At 48.2% G+C, this 16,837-nt stretch overlaps 11 protein-coding genes across 11 annotated transcripts; 6 read left to right on the top strand and 5 right to left on the bottom strand.

The window, feature by feature from the left end:
• Positions 1-212: 212 nt before the first annotated feature.
• Positions 213-1,790, top strand: B9G98_02520 (hypothetical protein; the record flags this gene model as incomplete). Its single annotated transcript, XM_024809077.1, has 1 exon — positions 213-1,790. One exon carries the CDS (start codon positions 213-215, stop codon positions 1,788-1,790), a length of 1,578 nt encoding a protein of 525 aa, XP_024664845.1.
• A 48-nt stretch (positions 1,791-1,838) lies between these two features.
• B9G98_02519 (Suppressor of disruption of TFIIS) lies at positions 1,839-2,660 on the bottom strand (the record flags this gene model as incomplete). The annotated part of the gene is made up of 1 exon (XM_024809076.1): positions 1,839-2,660. The coding sequence occupies one exon, from the start codon at positions 2,658-2,660 to the stop codon at positions 1,839-1,841; it is 822 nt and encodes a 273-aa protein (XP_024664844.1).
• A 132-nt stretch (positions 2,661-2,792) lies between these two features.
• On the top strand, positions 2,793-4,109 carry B9G98_02518 ([Pyruvate dehydrogenase (acetyl-transferring)] kinase 2, mitochondrial; the record flags this gene model as incomplete). The annotated part of the gene is made up of 1 exon (XM_024809075.1): positions 2,793-4,109. The coding sequence occupies one exon, from the start codon at positions 2,793-2,795 to the stop codon at positions 4,107-4,109; it is 1,317 nt and encodes a 438-aa protein (XP_024664843.1).
• A 79-nt stretch (positions 4,110-4,188) lies between these two features.
• Positions 4,189-9,184, top strand: B9G98_02517 (Protein transport protein SEC7; the record flags this gene model as incomplete). The annotated part of the gene is made up of 1 exon (XM_024809074.1): positions 4,189-9,184. The coding sequence occupies one exon, from the start codon at positions 4,189-4,191 to the stop codon at positions 9,154-9,156; it is 4,968 nt and encodes a 1,655-aa protein (XP_024664842.1). The 3' UTR covers positions 9,157-9,184.
• A 12-nt stretch (positions 9,185-9,196) lies between these two features.
• On the bottom strand, positions 9,197-11,167 carry B9G98_02516 (Protein disulfide-isomerase MPD1; the record flags this gene model as incomplete). Its single annotated transcript, XM_024809073.1, has 1 exon — positions 9,197-11,167. The coding sequence occupies one exon, from the start codon at positions 11,165-11,167 to the stop codon at positions 9,197-9,199; it is 1,971 nt and encodes a 656-aa protein (XP_024664841.1).
• A 185-nt stretch (positions 11,168-11,352) lies between these two features.
• Positions 11,353-11,739, bottom strand: B9G98_02515 (Ubiquitin-like protein ATG12; the record flags this gene model as incomplete). The annotated part of the gene is made up of 1 exon (XM_024809072.1): positions 11,353-11,739. One exon carries the CDS (start codon positions 11,737-11,739, stop codon positions 11,353-11,355), a length of 387 nt encoding a protein of 128 aa, XP_024664840.1.
• Positions 11,740-11,775: 36 nt separating this feature from the next.
• B9G98_02514 (54S ribosomal protein L44, mitochondrial) lies at positions 11,776-12,128 on the top strand (the record flags this gene model as incomplete). The annotated part of the gene is made up of 2 exons (XM_024809071.1): positions 11,776-11,953; positions 12,016-12,128. The coding sequence occupies 2 exons, from the start codon at positions 11,776-11,778 to the stop codon at positions 12,126-12,128; spliced, it is 291 nt and encodes a 96-aa protein (XP_024664839.1).
• Positions 12,129-12,255: 127 nt separating this feature from the next.
• Positions 12,256-12,735, top strand: B9G98_02513 (rRNA biogenesis protein RRP36; the record flags this gene model as incomplete). Its single annotated transcript, XM_024809070.1, has 1 exon — positions 12,256-12,735. The coding sequence occupies one exon, from the start codon at positions 12,256-12,258 to the stop codon at positions 12,733-12,735; it is 480 nt and encodes a 159-aa protein (XP_024664838.1).
• A 77-nt stretch (positions 12,736-12,812) lies between these two features.
• B9G98_02512 (Thiosulfate sulfurtransferase RDL1, mitochondrial) lies at positions 12,813-13,403 on the bottom strand (the record flags this gene model as incomplete). Its single annotated transcript, XM_024809069.1, has 1 exon — positions 12,813-13,403. One exon carries the CDS (start codon positions 13,401-13,403, stop codon positions 12,813-12,815), a length of 591 nt encoding a protein of 196 aa, XP_024664837.1.
• Positions 13,404-13,773: 370 nt separating this feature from the next.
• On the top strand, positions 13,774-15,624 carry B9G98_02511 (CAP1-binding-protein; the record flags this gene model as incomplete). The annotated part of the gene is made up of 1 exon (XM_024809068.1): positions 13,774-15,624. The coding sequence occupies one exon, from the start codon at positions 13,774-13,776 to the stop codon at positions 15,622-15,624; it is 1,851 nt and encodes a 616-aa protein (XP_024664836.1).
• A 12-nt stretch (positions 15,625-15,636) lies between these two features.
• Positions 15,637-16,746, bottom strand: B9G98_02510 (Histone promoter control protein 2; the record flags this gene model as incomplete). The annotated part of the gene is made up of 1 exon (XM_024809067.1): positions 15,637-16,746. The coding sequence occupies one exon, from the start codon at positions 16,744-16,746 to the stop codon at positions 15,637-15,639; it is 1,110 nt and encodes a 369-aa protein (XP_024664835.1).
• Between the last annotated feature and the right edge of the window lie 91 nt (positions 16,747-16,837).

Below are 16,837 nucleotides of genomic sequence, written 5' to 3'. Positions count from 1 at the left end.
CGAGAGTATCGGAGGGGTCTATTCGGCTGAAAGCGTCAAAATGAAGTCTTTGCCGGTTTACTTACTTTATGTGTAGGCAAGGCCTCTAGAGTTCCCAATCTCAGCGTTTGCAGAATGCACTCCTTCTTATCCTCCTAATGCCCCTCAGCATGACGCTGGAAACCAAAACATATAATATGGTACATTTTTAATTTTAAGCCTATCTTTTCTCGATGATATACAGTAGTGGTGGCTATAGCAAGACAATTGCCACGTTACGCCGCTCTCGACGTCGCCAGCAATGGCTCAACTCTGATGGTAACCCTTTCCGGCCAAACGATATTTCGCGACCCCAGGTTATAATGAGTTCAACAGACCTCTTCGACCCAAACAAATATCTGGATTCTCGTGGTATGTTTACCACTGCTAACCCGGCATACGACTGTTCAACTGAGCATATCATACCCAAGCTTCTGTGTTCACCTACATCGGTATTGCCGACTCCGCCATCGCCATGCGCTTCAACTGATTCTCCTCCAGATTTAGAAGTTGACGCTGTGCTGAAATTTCTTACTACTGATTTGGTGGAACGCTCGGCACCAGCTCAGCCCGACGAGAAAGAACCTGCTACAACGGGCAATCCTGGTGGTCAGAAAAAAGATGAACAGGAAAATGCCGAGAGTTGTGATTCACCTTCCCCAATGAATGTGAAAAAGAGATCACGATTCAGCTTTCAAAGTTTGGTTTCAAAGAGAAATATCAACGGGTCTAAAGAGGCGCTTGTTACGTGTATTGAAGAGCCAAGCGAAGTATCCGATCCTGGGGCAAAGACATCGAGCGATACTCTAGATTCTTATAACACGTCTCCAAATGGGTCTGGATCTTTCTCCACGAGCAATAGTCTCGCCGATTCTGCGACATCTCAAGAACTTGATGCTCCCCCTGTCCCGACAATGCCCTCAAAGAATGTCCAGGACCGAGCTCAGGATCTTCGAAAGCAACTGCAGGCACCCACTACAATAGCGGAAAAAGCCCAAGGGCGCCCAGTCCCCAGTCCTACCAAATCAGCACCTCAGGCTGAACCTAAAAGTTCCCCGAGTCTGAAACGTAGAAACAAACGACAAAGCTACAACGACCACCGACTGAGTATTTTCAGCGTAGCATCATCCATGGCAGCATTAGCTCCATTTATTGGCATCAGAGGGAGTGAAGATACTAAGCCTATTGTTGAGACTTCACCCGACAGTGTAGATGCCGAAGTCGAAAGTTTCTACAAACGTTTCAATGACATCGAGGAACCTCAGGTCAAACAGAAAAAAACTAATAAACAACAGCGGCGTAAGTCGTCCGTACTAATGGAAACCGTTCCTGAATACGTTTCTCGTCCCTTGGTAAGACCACCGGATACCTCCGCTGTCTTTGTTAGCAATCTGGTGGAGAATCTAAGCCAGGAATTGGATCAACGATTCAAATGTGTAGATTCTGACCTTAGGGAGTCTCCAGAATTCAACTGGAGGCCGCAAACACCGGAAAAAGTTGAGCACCGTAGCCACTTTCGGCGAATCCTAGGTTGGTGCAAGAATCAGCGATTACACTTTTCTAAAACCTCTCGGGAGCATCGTCCTGGTCATTTCTGGAGCTACTCACTAAAGCGGAGCCAAACGGTTCCTCATTCCCGAACAGTTCCTTTTGATATACACTTGCAGACCCCGCCAGCCTTGGACTCCCCCGCACTTGGAGATATGGGATCACCACCGCTGAGTCTACGCGTTCAAACTGAGCCCGCAAAGATTGCGCAGGGCACTCTTTAGTTTTTTCTTAACAAAATAATCTAAGCAACTCATCTAATTTAAACGCAATCAAGCAGTGACTAGTTCAGCTTGAGCGTCGGCTGGGTTTCGTGCAGCGTCTTTTTCATTCACATTGGAGCCACCGTCGGTGATTTTGCTTTCTGCGTCCGCTGCTTCTCTTGCTCGAATTGCGGCATCTGCAAGATCCTTAACAAATAGCTCAGGCACAACCTTGGGGAGTTCCCAAAGCGAGTCAATCTGTGACCTGCCCGAGTTCGAGGGGACTCCTTCCGTGTAGTGAATGGCATATTTCCATCCAAGTTTGACTGCAGCATCGCAGTTAAGAGCGCTATCATCGACATAGTAGCACTTGGACGGGTCAGAGACACCCGCTTGCTCCATTGCCTTCTTGAACATCACGGTTTTGGGTTTACACACCAGGGGCCGTACGGCATAGTCGCAGTAAGTCAGGCCGTCGAAAATGCCATCCAGACCGAGCAATTTCACAACACGGTTACCATGTGTTTTGTAGGCATTGGTGAAGAGCCAAATCTTGACTTTTGATCTGTCAACCGACTCAAGCAACTGTCGGAGCAACGGGTCGGGCTTGAGAATTGTGTCCAGAGGAAGAGCATCGTCTACTCTATGGTTGTAATCCATAGCGTCGATGTGGTTGAACCTCACGAGACCCTCAATTGCTAAACCAAACTGGCGGTAATAGTTTTTATGCAGGAAATCGGCACTCTCATCATCGAGGCTCAGCGTGTTGGCAATGTAGTCTTTGATGTATTTCCCCATAAGCTCGTTTACACCAGCCTTACATGAGTACAGCGTGTTGTCAATGTCAAAAAACAAAACAACCTTCTCGTTATCCTTGCTATCCGCGGCCATCTTTTCGTTTAAGAAGCAATGTTTCCCAAACTCCCAAAATCAACCCAAAAGCTCAGTCAGAGTCATCCTACCACTTAGTGACCCCACCACCCGTTTAGAGTAAGGAGCTTTTTTATCTCAAAGGGGTACAGGATGAGAAGATGGACGTGCGGACTGTCTACGCAGTGTGCCAAAATCAAGATGCTTGAGAATTCAATGGTGACCGAGCGACCAGTGACCTATCCGGTTTCGGAGGTGGTTACCCCACGCCTGTTTTACCAGACCGCTGCAAGCGAGTGGGCCAAGAAGGCTGCTCGCCCTGTTTCTCTTAGACAGCTGGCTGTGTTTGGGCGGAAACTCACCGAGGAGAAGCTTATACAAGGGGCAAATTATATTGTAGAGGAAATGGCTATTCGCCTTGCTCACCGCATTCTCGACATGCAGCGTATGCCTTATCGCGTGATGTCCAATCCTCATATGACTCAAGTCTTTGAAAAGTACACACTGGCGTTTGATAGGTGTCGCAAGTTCGGCAAGATTAAAGATATGGAGGATAACGCGCGGTTCTGCGTACTCATCGCCGACCTTCTGGACAAGCACGGGAACATTGTGCCGGATCTTATTGTGGGGGTTAAAGAGATTGTTCGCACGTCGTCTCATGAAGATGACGGCCCAATGCTTGATCAATTCATGCGGACAATGCTCATGTCCCGTATTTCGCGGCGAGTGATTGCCGAGCAACACTATTCTTTGACCCAAGCATTCAATCGAGGCCAAACGAACGACGACAAAGACAACAGCTATATTGGCGAGGTATTTCTGCAGTGCAGACCCTCAGAAATTTTGCAGACTTCCATCAAAACCGTTACCGACTCGATTAGGGCCAGCTTCCCTGGCACCGATATGCCTATTTTCGAAATTGAGGGCGATGTCGATACCGCTTTCCCATACTTGAGGTCACATATCGACTATATTTTGGGAGAAATTCTTCGGAATTCTGTCGAAGCATCGATCCTTTTCGCCCAGCGCCAAGGCACTCCAGTCAAACCTATTCTTATTAGTGTTTCGTCAACAAACGAAAACGTCTTCATTCGCGTGAGCGACCAGGGTGGTGGTATCCCCCTTAAAGAACTTCCATCCATCTGGTCGTTTGCAAAGCCCATGTCCGACAATGATCCGCTGCTCTTTACCGGCAAGGTTGCCCTTGCTCTACCTATCGAGGCTTTGCATGAAATTGACCAGCAGATCAAGAGCACGCCACTCTACATGCGCACAGAATCCGACAATGAAGTCCACACACGAGATACAATGACAAAATTAGGCATTGGCATAGCGTTGGCTCGAGTGTATGCGGAGTACTGGGGAGGTGCATTCGAAATCCATTCTCTCGAGAATTACGGCTGCGACTCCCTGCTTCGTATTTCGCGTCTTGGAACAAAGCTCGAACAGCTTCATGTTAACCGTATTTAATCGTTTACTCGTTATATTGTATTTTCAGATCCCACTGCCTAAAGGGCAGAAATAGCTGTTGGTTAGGTAAACCTCATAAATGTCGCGTGGTGAGCCAGGATCTCCGCTCGAATCTAGTGGTGATACCCCGCCAGCCGAGAACGGGGCAGTGCAAGAGAATGAAATGCTTGACGAGGTGGATATCAACTCTGAAGAAGTTGAAGCCCAACAGGTGCCTGAGCCCGCCAATGACAGACCCAGCTCGACTGCCACGCCAGAGCTAACCCAGCCCCTACCGGAGCCAGAAGCTGAAGAACGGCCCCAAGTAGCCAATGAAACCACACTTTCTTCGCTGGTTTTCATTGAAGGCACCATGAAAGCTATTAAAAAGTCCAAGGATGCGAAGCGTATTCCTGTTCTAGATCAATCTGTGTCCAAGGTTCTCAACCAGATTGACGAGAACCGGGGGTCTCTGCCAAACGCTTCGACATTATTGGAACCGTTGAGAATTGTGTGTGCCCAGGGCTCCTCGACAGAACTGCGTGCAGAATCTCTGGACTGTATTGGCAAATTGTTCACATTTTCAGTGTTGCGCGAGGACGTTGATCCACAGGGTCCTCCCACCGTCCCGATTCTTGAGCGAGCCGTTGACATTGTCTGTGATACTTTTGATGGTGAGTCGACTGATTCAAGAATAGAGTTGCAGATCATCAAGGCTCTTACGGCGGCAGCAGTAAATGAAGACACACTCATCCATGGACCGACGCTGCTTAAAGCTATTCGTCAGATTTACAACATTTTTGTTGTTTCTAGATCACAACCGAACCAACATACTGCCCAGGTGAGCCTTACACAAATGGTCCAAGCCGTGTTCGAGCGGGTTAAGGCCCTCGCAAAGGCGAACGACGTTGATCCACCCAAGACAGAAGCAACCGATTCGCAGGGTGCAAGCACCACTGCATTGACACTTGAGAAGATGCAAGGTGGTGCGTCTGCGGAAGAGGAACCCACTGGAGTTGCAGATGCTGATTTTATCACTCAAGATGCTTTTCTTGTGTTCCGAACTCTTTGTAAACTATCTGAGAAGACCGACGTCGATCTCAACGATCTCAAAGGGCATGGTATGCGCTCCAAGCTTTTAAGCTTGCATCTGATCCATATCACTCTCAAAGAACAGATCTCTGCTTTTGCTTCGAAAACGTTGCTGGTCAAATTTCGCTCGAGAAACATTCGATTTGCCAACGCTATCAAAGACTATCTTTGGTCCACTCTTAGCCACAATGCTGCCTCTATATCACCAGCAGTGTTTGAAATTTCCGCAGAGATTTTTTCTTTAGTGCTTTCGAATCTTCGATCTGAATTCAAGCATGAAATCGAGGTGTTCTTCCGAGAGATTTATTTCACAATTATGGAGATGAGAACCGCTACATTGCATCAGAAAATGTACTTTTTGGGCCTCGTTTCAAGAATCTGCAGTGACCCGAGGTCTCTTGTTGAGTTATATTTGAATTATGATTGCGATCCTAGAGCCATCAATATTTTTGAAAAGCTCATCGAGATGGTAGGCAGGATTGCCACTCTTCCCGTTAGTATTACACAGACTCAACTGCAGGCTTACCGGCAAGACCGCAATCGCTCCATTGCTGTATACAACTTGAACCTTCCGCCAAGTTTATCGATTGACCATATTGTAGCCACGCATGGTAGGATGGACGCGGCGACCTACCCACTAGAGTTTGCAATGAAAATTACGGCTTTAGAGTCTTTGGTTAGTGTTTTGCGGTCGTTCATGATATGGTCTCAACGTGAGTCAGACGATGAAAGTACTCACTCGCGCACATCCTCTGCTTCTTCTTTGTCCAAGAATCAGTCAGAGGACACCCTTCTGGATAGCTCTGCGACGTCTACCGTTCCTGCAAGAAGCAACGGCCATTTGCGTCATCTATCTGGAGACGATCCTACTCAGTTTGAAACACTCAAGACAAACAAAAAGGCTCTAGACAGAGCGATCTCAGATTTCAACTATCGTCCTAGCCGTGGAATTGAGTCGCTGATTGCTGCAGGCATCATCAAGGCCAAAGAGCCCGAGTTGGTAGCCAAGGTGCTATTAGAAAATGACGGATTCGACAAACAACAGATGGGTGAGTATATGGGTAAAGATGATCAATTCAACAGGGCTGTTATGCATCATTTCGTTGATCAGATGGATTTCAAGAACCTGACCTTTTTGGACGCCTTGAGATTCCTTCTCCAACAGTTCCGTCTTCCCGGCGAAGGCCAAGTTGTTGATCGATATATGCTTGAGTTTGCTACCAAGTATACTCAAGCGAATCCTACCGTCTTCAGCAATGCAGATACACCCTACACATTGGCGTACTCGGTTATGCTCCTCAACACCGAGCTTCATAGCCCTCAAGTGCGCCGTGCCCGTATGTCAGTTCAAGACTTTATCACCAATAACCGTGGTATTAACGATGGTTTGGACCTTCCTGATGATTACTTGACTGAAATTTACAACGAAATTCATGCCAATGAAATAAAACTTGTTAGTGAGCAGCAACAAGCCGTAATTCGGGGTGGAACTGACTCGAGAGATTCGCGTGAAGCATATTTGGTGGCTAGTGAAGTCATTTCTTCCAAAACGGCCAAACTGTTCAAGAGTATGACTGCACGAGAACGCAGGTCAGCGTCAATGTACTACAACGCTTCACACGCCGAGCATATTCGCCCCATGTTCGAGATGTCTTGGATGTCCGTTCTTGCTGGCCTTTCTGCCTGTTTCCGTGAGGACAAAGTTAACATGGTGAAACTTAGTATGGAGGGTCTCTCGTTAGCTTTGCGAATTGCGTGCCACTTTGACGTTGACTTGGCCAGAACGTCTTTTGTCAATTCTTTAGTACAGTTTTCTGGGCTGAGTTTGAGCGATATTTCTGCCCTCAAAGTGAAGAATATTATGGCTATTCAGACACTTCTTCAGGTGGCCCTTACTGAAGGAAATATGCTCCATGAATCCTGGAAAGACGTCCTGGTTATGGTTTCTCAGTTTGAGCGATTGCAGCTGATTGTTCTGGGAGGCGTATCTGCTCAATCTATTCCTGATGTTAGCAGCTTGCGTCGTGAGTCGTCAGATCGGTTCTCCCGTGCTATTATGGATATGCCGACTGAAGTTGCCGATACCTTGCGTTCTCGAGAACTTGTGCTTAGTATTGACAAGATCTTTACTCAATCATCTAAATTGTCTGCTGAAGCTATCACCGAGTTTGTCAAAGCACTGGCCGAGGTAGCACTTGATGAAATCGAATCCTCAAAGGATGCTGCCGAGCCAAGACTTTTCTCGTTACAAAAAATTGTTGACGTTTGCTATTACAATATGGCACGTATTCGCCGTGAATGGTCGCAAATCTGGGCCCAAATGGGTCTTCATTTTAACAAGCTTTGCTGTCACAGCAATGAAAAGGTGGTTTACTTTGCTCTAGATTCGCTACGCCAGTTATCAACAAGGTTCTTGGACCTTGAAGAACTGCCTCATTTCAAGTTCCAGAAAGACTTTTTGAATCCGTTTGTTTGGACAATGGAAAACTCGAAAAGTGAGCAAGCCAAAGGGTTTGTTATTGACTGCCTGCGTCAAATGGTTCTTGCTAAAGCCGATCGATTGATTTCAGGCTGGTCTGCTATATTCGCCGCACTGAAGGCTGCTGCCGAACAAAACTATGTATCAGTTGTTCGTCAAGCGTTCAAAATGTTGACTATGATAGGCGATGAGCATATTTCGGCCGTCATTACCCAGGACGGTTTGGGCTCATATCTCGTTGCGTCTGCGGCTATGGCAAAACAGTCCGATGCCAAAGTTGCTATCAGTGCAGTGGACCGGTTGCGAGCTGCTGATAAGCTCCTGGCAATTGTCAAGGACGACGAGGGCCCGTGGAAAGTTCTTTCCCGGATTCTTGCTGCGTTACACGATGTGATTATGCAAGGTGCTGATCTCGAAGTTCGTGGCCGGGCCTTGAATCATTTGTTTGATTTATTAATGGAGCATGGTTCTTCATTCTCAAAGGACGAATGGGATCTCGTGGGCAGTGAACAGATCTTTCCGCTATTCACGGTGCTGGAGACGCCGAAATCCCAGATGGACGAAGACACCACTCTCTGGCTTTCCACGACGCTTGTTCAAGCTTTACGGCAAATAATAAATCTGTTTGGACGTTATTTTGATATGCTGGAGCATTCTTTGGATAGCTTTTTCCTGTCACTGCTCAAAACATGCATCTGCCAAGAAAATGATACTGTTTCCCACATCGGCGCTTCGTGCCTTGTTGCGCTTGTACAAAACAACGCTGAACGATTCAGTGATCGTCACTGGCAGCAGGTCTGTGACAAGATTGAGTATCTATTCCGCAAGACAACGGCTAGCGACCTGATCGATGCATCTCATTTGGAAGGCCCTCCCAGCCATGCCAAAGCTCGTATTTTCCACAAATCCATTACTCTGGCTGTGCAGCAGATTCTCATGATTGAATCCGCCGGTGATATTCTGAAAACTCCTATTGTGATTGAAAAGATCCCCATCCCGGACAATTTACGGATTGCCCATCGACTGAAGGAATCGTACGAATTTGCCCGGACATTCAACCATAATCACGACCTTCGAACCAAACTGTTCCAGTTAGGGTACATGAAGCAGACACCTAATTTACTCATGCAGGAGTCAGCGGCTGCTCAGAATTATATCGCGGTGGCCTCTGCTTTATTCAGGAACAAGGCGAAGCTCGAGGATGACACTGAAGGCCGCAGTGAGCTTCGTGGAGAGCTAATGCATGTGTGTCGGCAAATTCTTGCTGATTATAACGACTTGGTTGCTACGGATTATCGCCATGTCAAGACGATGACACCCATAGTCATCTGCGTACTCAAGGAGGTTTGCTTGTTCGATAATGACGATTTCAGGGCCAATGTAGACAAACTCTACAGTCTGGTAATCGATTTGCTAGACAAAGAAATGGGCCGGGATCTCCGGGAGTCTGTGCAAGCCATTCTGCGCAAAGTCGCAGATGTACATTTTGGTAACTAAAAAATATGGGAAAATGGTATTTTATAGCATAAAGTTTCTTTTAAAGCTCGTCATGACCCTCTTCCTCGTCGTCAAGAGTACCCAGCAGCTCAATATCCTCTTTGGTGACCATAAGGCGATATTCCTTGGGGATGGGCGCAGTTGTAACTTTTTTATTAAAGTAGTCGACGATGAGTTTGATGATGTGTGCGTCTGTGTATTCGGCAGTCATGTGAGCCATTTTACCCTTTTCATAGTCGAAAATCGCGACCATAGCCTGAGGAACCTCGGTTTTCTTGTCGGTACGAGAAATGCGGAAATATTGGGGTTTGAAGCCAAGCTTATCGTACATACCCTTCAGCTCCTCACTGTCGTCGTAACGGAAGTAGTTGAAAATAAGCTTCTCATTTGTGATGCCAGAGATCTTGGAGCGGGCAATCAACAGCTTCTGCTTGTCGTCATCGGCAAACTCTTGATTGGTAGCCATGAGAAGGCAAAGTTTGTTAGATCGAATGCAGTTGCGGACAACGTCACTAATGGACTCAAGGTAATCGTGCTTGCGTTGTTTGGCAGATGGAGTCACCTTGGGTTTTGCAGCGCCGGACGCAGACTTGCTCTGAGCGGCTTGCAGCGAGAGCATCTTAGCCTGGTAGGACGAAATAGCCTCGGGGCCTTCTTCAACAACCTCGTTAGGCAAGAGGTCGATATCGATTTCGTCAAGCATAGCATCAACGGATTCCTGAGCATCATCAGAGTCATCGATGTTAGCAGCTTCCTCGTCGACTTCAACATCTTCTACAGGCAGTGCCTCGGCAGTGTCATCCAGAGGGCCGTCATAGACAAATTCTTCTGCAACCTCACCATCAAGAATGATGCGTTGTTCCTCAGTAATCTCTTCGCCTTCTTTGAGACCCAAAGCTTCGGCGGTCGCTTTAGCCTTGGCGACTGAAACTTCAGCCGAGAGTGAAGAGCGCTTCTCTTCGAGCTCAGACCGAATCTTCTCTTCGTTGATTTCACGCGGAACGTACTTTTTACCGGCGGCTTCGGCACGCTCCTTACGGAGTTCTTCTTCAGCTTGGGCCTGGGAGAGCTTGACGTAAATATGATCGGCCTCAATCTCCTCACGGGCAGACTTGACGTGCTCCATTTCTTCCTCTTGGGCATCCTCAATTATCCATTCGAGACCATTGGCAGCTTCCTCACGATCAGGGACCAACGGCAAATCGCGCTGTTGACGACGAGTCATCTCAAGACTGTACTGCTCATCAATGAACTTCTTGACAGCACGCTTGTGGAGATCACCCAGATAGACAACAGGCTCTTTATCGTCGGACATGTACACCAGCTGGGACTGCTCGACTGCCGGCAAGCCCAGCAAACTCCACGCACCATCAACACGTCGGGGGACATAAGCGAAGCGCAGTTTACCAAAGTAATCGTTGGACAAAACCTTGAAAAGAGGGGCAATGGACTTCGACTTGTATTTACTGCCAGGCAACATAATGACACGAGGGATCTTGTTCAGTTTGAACCAGCTGATAGCGTTCTCGTTGGCGAGGGAGGCAGCATAATTGCGGATTTTGGAGGTCGCGAACTTGTTGAAAGCCTTGGCCTCACGCTGTCCATTGTAGCTGAATACGCGCGGTTTCTTAAGCTTGAGAGGTTTGCCTTCAACGACGTCCTTGAAATCAACGTCAGTCAACTTTGCGGGCTGGAAGGCCTTGATGGTCGGCAGTTTCTCGATCTTTTGGCTAACACAGAGTTCTTTGTTCACATCCAACTGGCAATTGACAGCAAAAACATTCACCAATCCTTGGAGAGCCTTGGCGGACTTCTTCAGCTCAGGAGCAGTATCCTTGCAGTGAGGACACCATGGCTCATAGAAGAGCACCATAGAGACGTTCCCGCTCTTAATGACGTCTGCATTGAAATTTCTCGCGGAAATCTCGCGCACCTTACTTTTGGAAAACCATCCGGCCTCAACCGCGCCGGTCAGCCAAAGCAAACTCAAGAATAAACCACTAAAGTACATCTTGATGAAAGTGCAACTGTGAAGTGGTGGGGGCTCGTGTCAGACTTGGGTCCTGCGGGGGATCTGGTCTGTAGGGTAAGGGTAATGCGGGGCCAAGTAAGACCTGGCCTGTAAGTAGGACTTATCAAGGGGTTCGTTGAACAGGAGCTCGATTTGCAGATTCTAGTGGAATTAAATAAATAAGCTTAGCCAAATGCTACGGTTGCACAATAGTAGACGTTAAGGACGCCCTCTACGGCATACGCCTGGGAGAGGTCTTCCAAACGAGCATCGAGCGCCGGGGAAAACGAGGCATTGATGTAACAAAACAGCGAGTTTTGGGGGGCAAAGTTGAGTTTTCGGCGTAGAAAGGTAACGAGCGTGGAGAACTCGTGCTCCGACGAGACTTTAAACATTGTTGTTTGCAACCGCTTGGTGCCACCCATCGGACGGAAGCGCACAGTGATTTTGGGTATTGTCAAATCAGCTGATTGACTCGCGGGCTCATTGGACGAGTTATCTGTCAAAGCCCCGACAGGGCCTTTCACCGCCGTTTCTTCTTCCGGCTTTGGTGTCTCGTCCAGGTTAGACATAGGCCGATTAGTCAAACACAAGGTGGTGGTTGAACCATGATCACAAAATATTTCACCAGTGCTATTGTTCGGATGCCGCCGGCCGGCCACGCTGCCAAGCTGGCTCGCGTTTTTCTAGCACAGATTCCTCCCAGACAACGCACAGATATTGATGTTCAGTTCAAGCTTTTGAATCCTACCGAGACAGCTGTGCCCGAGATCAAAGTCAAGTTCAGTAAGTACATGAAGGGAACGAGCCCGCCCGAAAAAAAAAAAAAAGAACCATACTAACCGCAGAGGATGGGACTTTGTTAGATGTCGACCCATTAACTACGTCTACTCGTGAAATGGTTGAAACCTTTGATCGCCATTCCCGAAAACTCCAGGTCGAAGACGCTCTCAAGGAGTAATTTGTATATATGCTCGAAGGCACTAGTTGTTGTTTAATTTAGCGATGATTGTTTTCATTTTTCATTTCGAGTTGATCGGTGGCCGGGTATTTGACTGCTAACCGATCAAGCAGATTTTCACTTTGTCATGAAGCGGCCCAGTGAGCAGTCTTCGAAAAAACCCGTGTCTCGTTTGCGGGCGATTCCCGGTCTCGAGCCCAAAAACACGAGCCTGTACCAGGATCCACGATTTGATACAGCCTTAGGAAAAGCAGATCTTCAACAGACGAGAAAGAATTATGCCTTCCTAGACGAGTATCGCCAAGCTGAACTCAAGCAAATGAAAGAAGAGCTTGCCAAGAGTAAGGACCTTAAAGAGCAAGAGATTTTGGAAAAGGCAATCAGATCGCAAGCATCGCGGCTAGAAACATTCAAGAGACGAGACCAGGAGGCGGAGATTCTCCGGAAAATCAAAAACCAACCCATTTCGCGAGCCAAGAAGCGCGAGATTGTTCTCAAAGAACGATTCGCCGCCATGTCGAAGAAGGACGCTTCAAGAGTCATTGAGAAGCGTCGCCGCAAGGTTGCTCAAAAGCAGAAGAAGGCATTGCCGGATCGGAGGGTTTAAGAGAAACGACTGGATTCCTATTTATTATTAGCTTGTCCTGTACAGAAATAAAAGGCGAAAGAGAAAAATAAAGCCCCTTAAGCAGAGGCTTTGGCTTTACTAGATTCCTCGCTGGCGGCCTTGGGCACCTCTACCTCGCCTTTATGGTCAACCCAGTCCTGGTAAGAACCAGAGTAGTTGAGACGGTGCTGATAGCCGTAGGTGGCCGCGAGCTGTTCAGCGCCCTCGCAGCGGACACCACCCTGGCAGTAAAACAGCAGGGTTTTGTCCGTCGCAGGCTTCTTGAATCCGAATGCGTCCTCAAACTCCGCTGCGTCGAGACCTAACGCGCCCGGAGAAGACCGGAAAGGAATATTAACCGCGGTTGGGATGTGACCCTGAGCGAACTCGTCAGGCTCCCGAACGTCCACAAGAACAAGATTGTCGTCCTTTTTAGTCAATGCTTTATTGACGTCGTCAAACTCGACAACCTTGGCTGGCTCATCAATAGACCGCCGGGTGTACTGGCGGCGCGCCACTACCGGATGGTCACGGAGCAGCTTACCAGCCACAGTCTGGGCAACCGGCTTGGCTACATATAGCGAATTGAAAACATTGCGTGTGGCGAATGATCTGCTAAGTGCAAGCGGTGCTACTCGAGCTACAGCGTTACCAGTGCGAGAAAGCATTTGCACTAGTCTCTTTTTGTATGATGAAGGTGGGTGGGTATCTGCTCCAGTTAGTCAGGATTCCTGAATCCACCTGGGGGCCCTTGGCGGCTGGATCGAACCGTGGGGCTGGCGTCTTTATGCATTAAAAGTCGTGCATTCATAACCTAGTGCAGAAGAATACTACAGAAATCTGGAATTCTACTTCGTTCGCCCAAGTCGGGCCTGCTTTGCCAAATTGCCCTGGGGTGACTGATTGGGATAGCTTGCTAGATCCAGGCTCCCTTACGCCGATTACTAACTAGCGTGTTCCTTTTCCTATATCGTATCACCGTGCTACTTTTTGTACCCCAGCCTTTTAATTTTTTGTTTTTCCTATTAAAAGTGATCCATGGCTGAGAGTACAACCTCAGATGCTGCCATCGGCACTATAATCGAAGTAATCATCGACGCAGGCGCCTTGGCCGTTGAAACCGGCGACTTTCTGTCGTACGCTACCGTTCTCGACTTGCGAATTGGGGCCGCGTCCAACTATACCGCCGAACAGGCGTGCCAAGTTTTGGGTGCTCTCTACAGTACCATGCAGAAATACCCCAAATTGACCTATGGTGTCGGCTGGGATCTCCCTGCACTACTTCTGCCGTTCATTGATATATGTGAGCCCGGTGTGGGTAGAGAGCAGTTGCTGCCGCTAATCAAGGAAATCTTCACTCTGTTGAGCGTTGAGGGAAATCACAAGGAGTTGTTCCTCAAGAGTAGTGAGTTAATGTTACGATTGTCAGAAGACATGGAAGCAACTGTGATTGAGGAAGCGATAGAATCAGACAATGGTGCAAACTACGGGGGTGAATTTTTTGAGCCTGGAGATTTCTCCGTTCGGGCTGCCAATTATCAAGCTTCTACTGCTGAAGAGCATCACGAAGCCCGTTTGCGAGACTTCAAGTTCAAAATGCTCTATGAATTGATGCGACTCTCGCTGGCCTCGATCGAGACAGAGCACCCTTCCAGATTCTTCAAATCAGCAGCTACGACACTGCTAACTGTTGCTAGTGACCCTGATTGTGATATCCCAAGTTTGACTATTCATTTGCGACATCTTTTCTTGCTGGGCCGAGATTTCGCCATGCAACTCGATGGGGTCAGTGAAGCAGAAATCGGTCTCACGGCCAATCTGCTCAAGAACTATGTCAGCCATGCTGCTGAAGTCACCATGGACCGTGTTTCCATCAAGTGGGCAGATCGCCTGTACTATCAAATTGTGAACAAGATTGCTCTATGCCCGGCCAAGTCTCGTGATGCCGCCTATCATATTAGCCTGTACAACGAGCGTATTAATGAGGCAATGTCCCGTCTTGCTCAGCTCGCGCAATCTTTTGACTTGGAATTGGATGATGCCTGGCCCGATATCGTAATGGAAGCTTCCAAGAGTATAGTCACCAGCCTTGACGATGAGCCGGAGGATATTCTTGAGTCTCCCTCAACTGCTGGTCTACTTCTGCTAGCTACTCAAACACATTTTGATGGCACACGGAGAGCCAAATTGCCGTTCAGCAAGATTGTGGAAGCAATTACCCAACTCTCGGACTGTATTCCTCATTCGTTGGGCGTTCGGGATGCAATGCTGTATTGGATTCTTTGGTCGTCGGTATGCGTTCAACCTGAAGAGGTTAGAGCGCTTGAAAGAGATGTTTTCTGTCGTTATCTTCAGGTGACCCTTTGTATTGCAAACAACGTCACTCGCAAGACCCGCCATATTGCCTACTCGGTCGTAACAAAGCTCCTGCGACTGCAAAGCCCGGGTATTTCCTATGATTTCCTCATTGATACTTTTGAAAACTGTCCCTACGATACCGTTCTGGATTCAGCTGTTCAAATGCTCAAAGTTTTACTCACTGGTAAGCTCAAGTGTCAAATCGGTACCGATCAGGGTGCATCAAAAGAAATAGTCTGCAATTCAAGCAATCCCGAGAACTTGCTGGTTCTTGACGACAAGAAACGTGCGCAGATTTTGGACATTGTAAGCACGAACTTCAACGACTTCATTTATAGCGGCGAGGCAGCACCGTTGCTCATGTCTTGGTTGAATTTCCTGACAGTTATTGACCTGGACGATGACAGGGTCCAGGAGATTGTTGAAAAGCTCAAGAAACATGTCACTGTTAAAGGAAACGAGTTGTCAGCCAACCTTGTTGCCCTTATAAACATGGCTATTGAGTCGTTGGAGAAGGCTAGGTTTAAATAGTTTATTTTATTGTTAAGTTTCTGTTTTTGGTGCAAGTGGCTGTAGATCAGACGGCCCGGTTGGGGCAGCTTGGGCCGGATTTGGTTCTGCTGGCTTGGGTGCCAATTTAACTGGGGTTGGCTCTGCTACTGCAGCCTCAGGTGCTTCCTTGGGGGGGTTCTTGAGAGCATCCTTAGAGGTATCTTTGGATGAATATTTCGCTGCGTCTTTGGCCTCGTCTTTAGCCGTGTCCTTGGCGGCATCCTTGGCTGCGTCCTTGACCTCTGGCTCTTTCTTCACTCGCGGTTTGGTCACGCGCTTCGGTTTGGGCTTGATCGGTGTCTCGTTGGGCGTAGCAGGATTGGGCGCAGAGCCAGGCGTCCCGTTTTCAGCAGAAGGAGCAATTGCGACCGGTGCATCTGGTGCTGCATCTTTCTCTTTCTTCACTCGCGGTTTGCGAGGCTTTGGCGGTGCATTCGGGTCTTTGGGTTTCCGCTGACGCTTGACCTTGGGCTTTTCCGCTTCAGCACCAGCATCCAATGCCGCGGCGGGTATTGGCGTCTCTCCAGGGGCAGGACTCGTAGACGGGGCAGCAGCATCTTTGCCATCTGCAGGCGCAAGAGTCACTAGCTTCTTCTTTTTGACTGGCTTGGCATCATCGACCTTGATCTTGCGCTTGGTTACCTTTTTTTTGTCTTCCTTTTCGATCTCCTGTGGCGCGCTTTTATCCACCAACTGACCAGCAAATACAAAAAACCCATCTTTCGTGGCCGCGGCCTGCTCTTCCCAAGCCATTTCGGAATCGTCAATGAACGGATCATTCAGGTCATAGCGGCCCTCACCACGTTTTCGTTTTCGCTCCTTGCCATCGTTGTTCTCGGTCTCTTCCTCTTTATCATTCTGATTGACAACGTCCTCGTCCTCATTATTATCCTCATCGTCGTCATCGTCGTCCCCTTCGCCGTCTCCCTTATCTGCTCCTTCGGCACCATCTGCCTCAAGAAGGTCTGCAGCAGTGCGTGTCTCGGGATGAACAACAGCAAACCCGTACTTTTCTTCCGCCAGATGGAAGAAATCTACCGCCATGTTGCTCGTGAATGGGATATCGACCTCCAGCGACTGGCGCTCGGTCGATGCTGACATTGGCAGAAGGTAAACTCGCCCAACCAACTGAAAGACATTAAGATAGTAATACTAATAAAATCTAGAACAATATATAATAAGTGCCGCTACG

This window comes from Wickerhamiella sorbophila (genome assembly GCF_002251995.1).
Source record: "Wickerhamiella sorbophila strain DS02 chromosome Unknown contig3, whole genome shotgun sequence".
In the NCBI taxonomy this organism is placed as follows: Eukaryota; Fungi; Ascomycota; class Dipodascomycetes; order Dipodascales; family Trichomonascaceae; genus Wickerhamiella; species Wickerhamiella sorbophila.
Note: the sequence above shows the minus strand (reverse complement) of the source record. Positions and strands in the feature narration are given on the sequence as shown.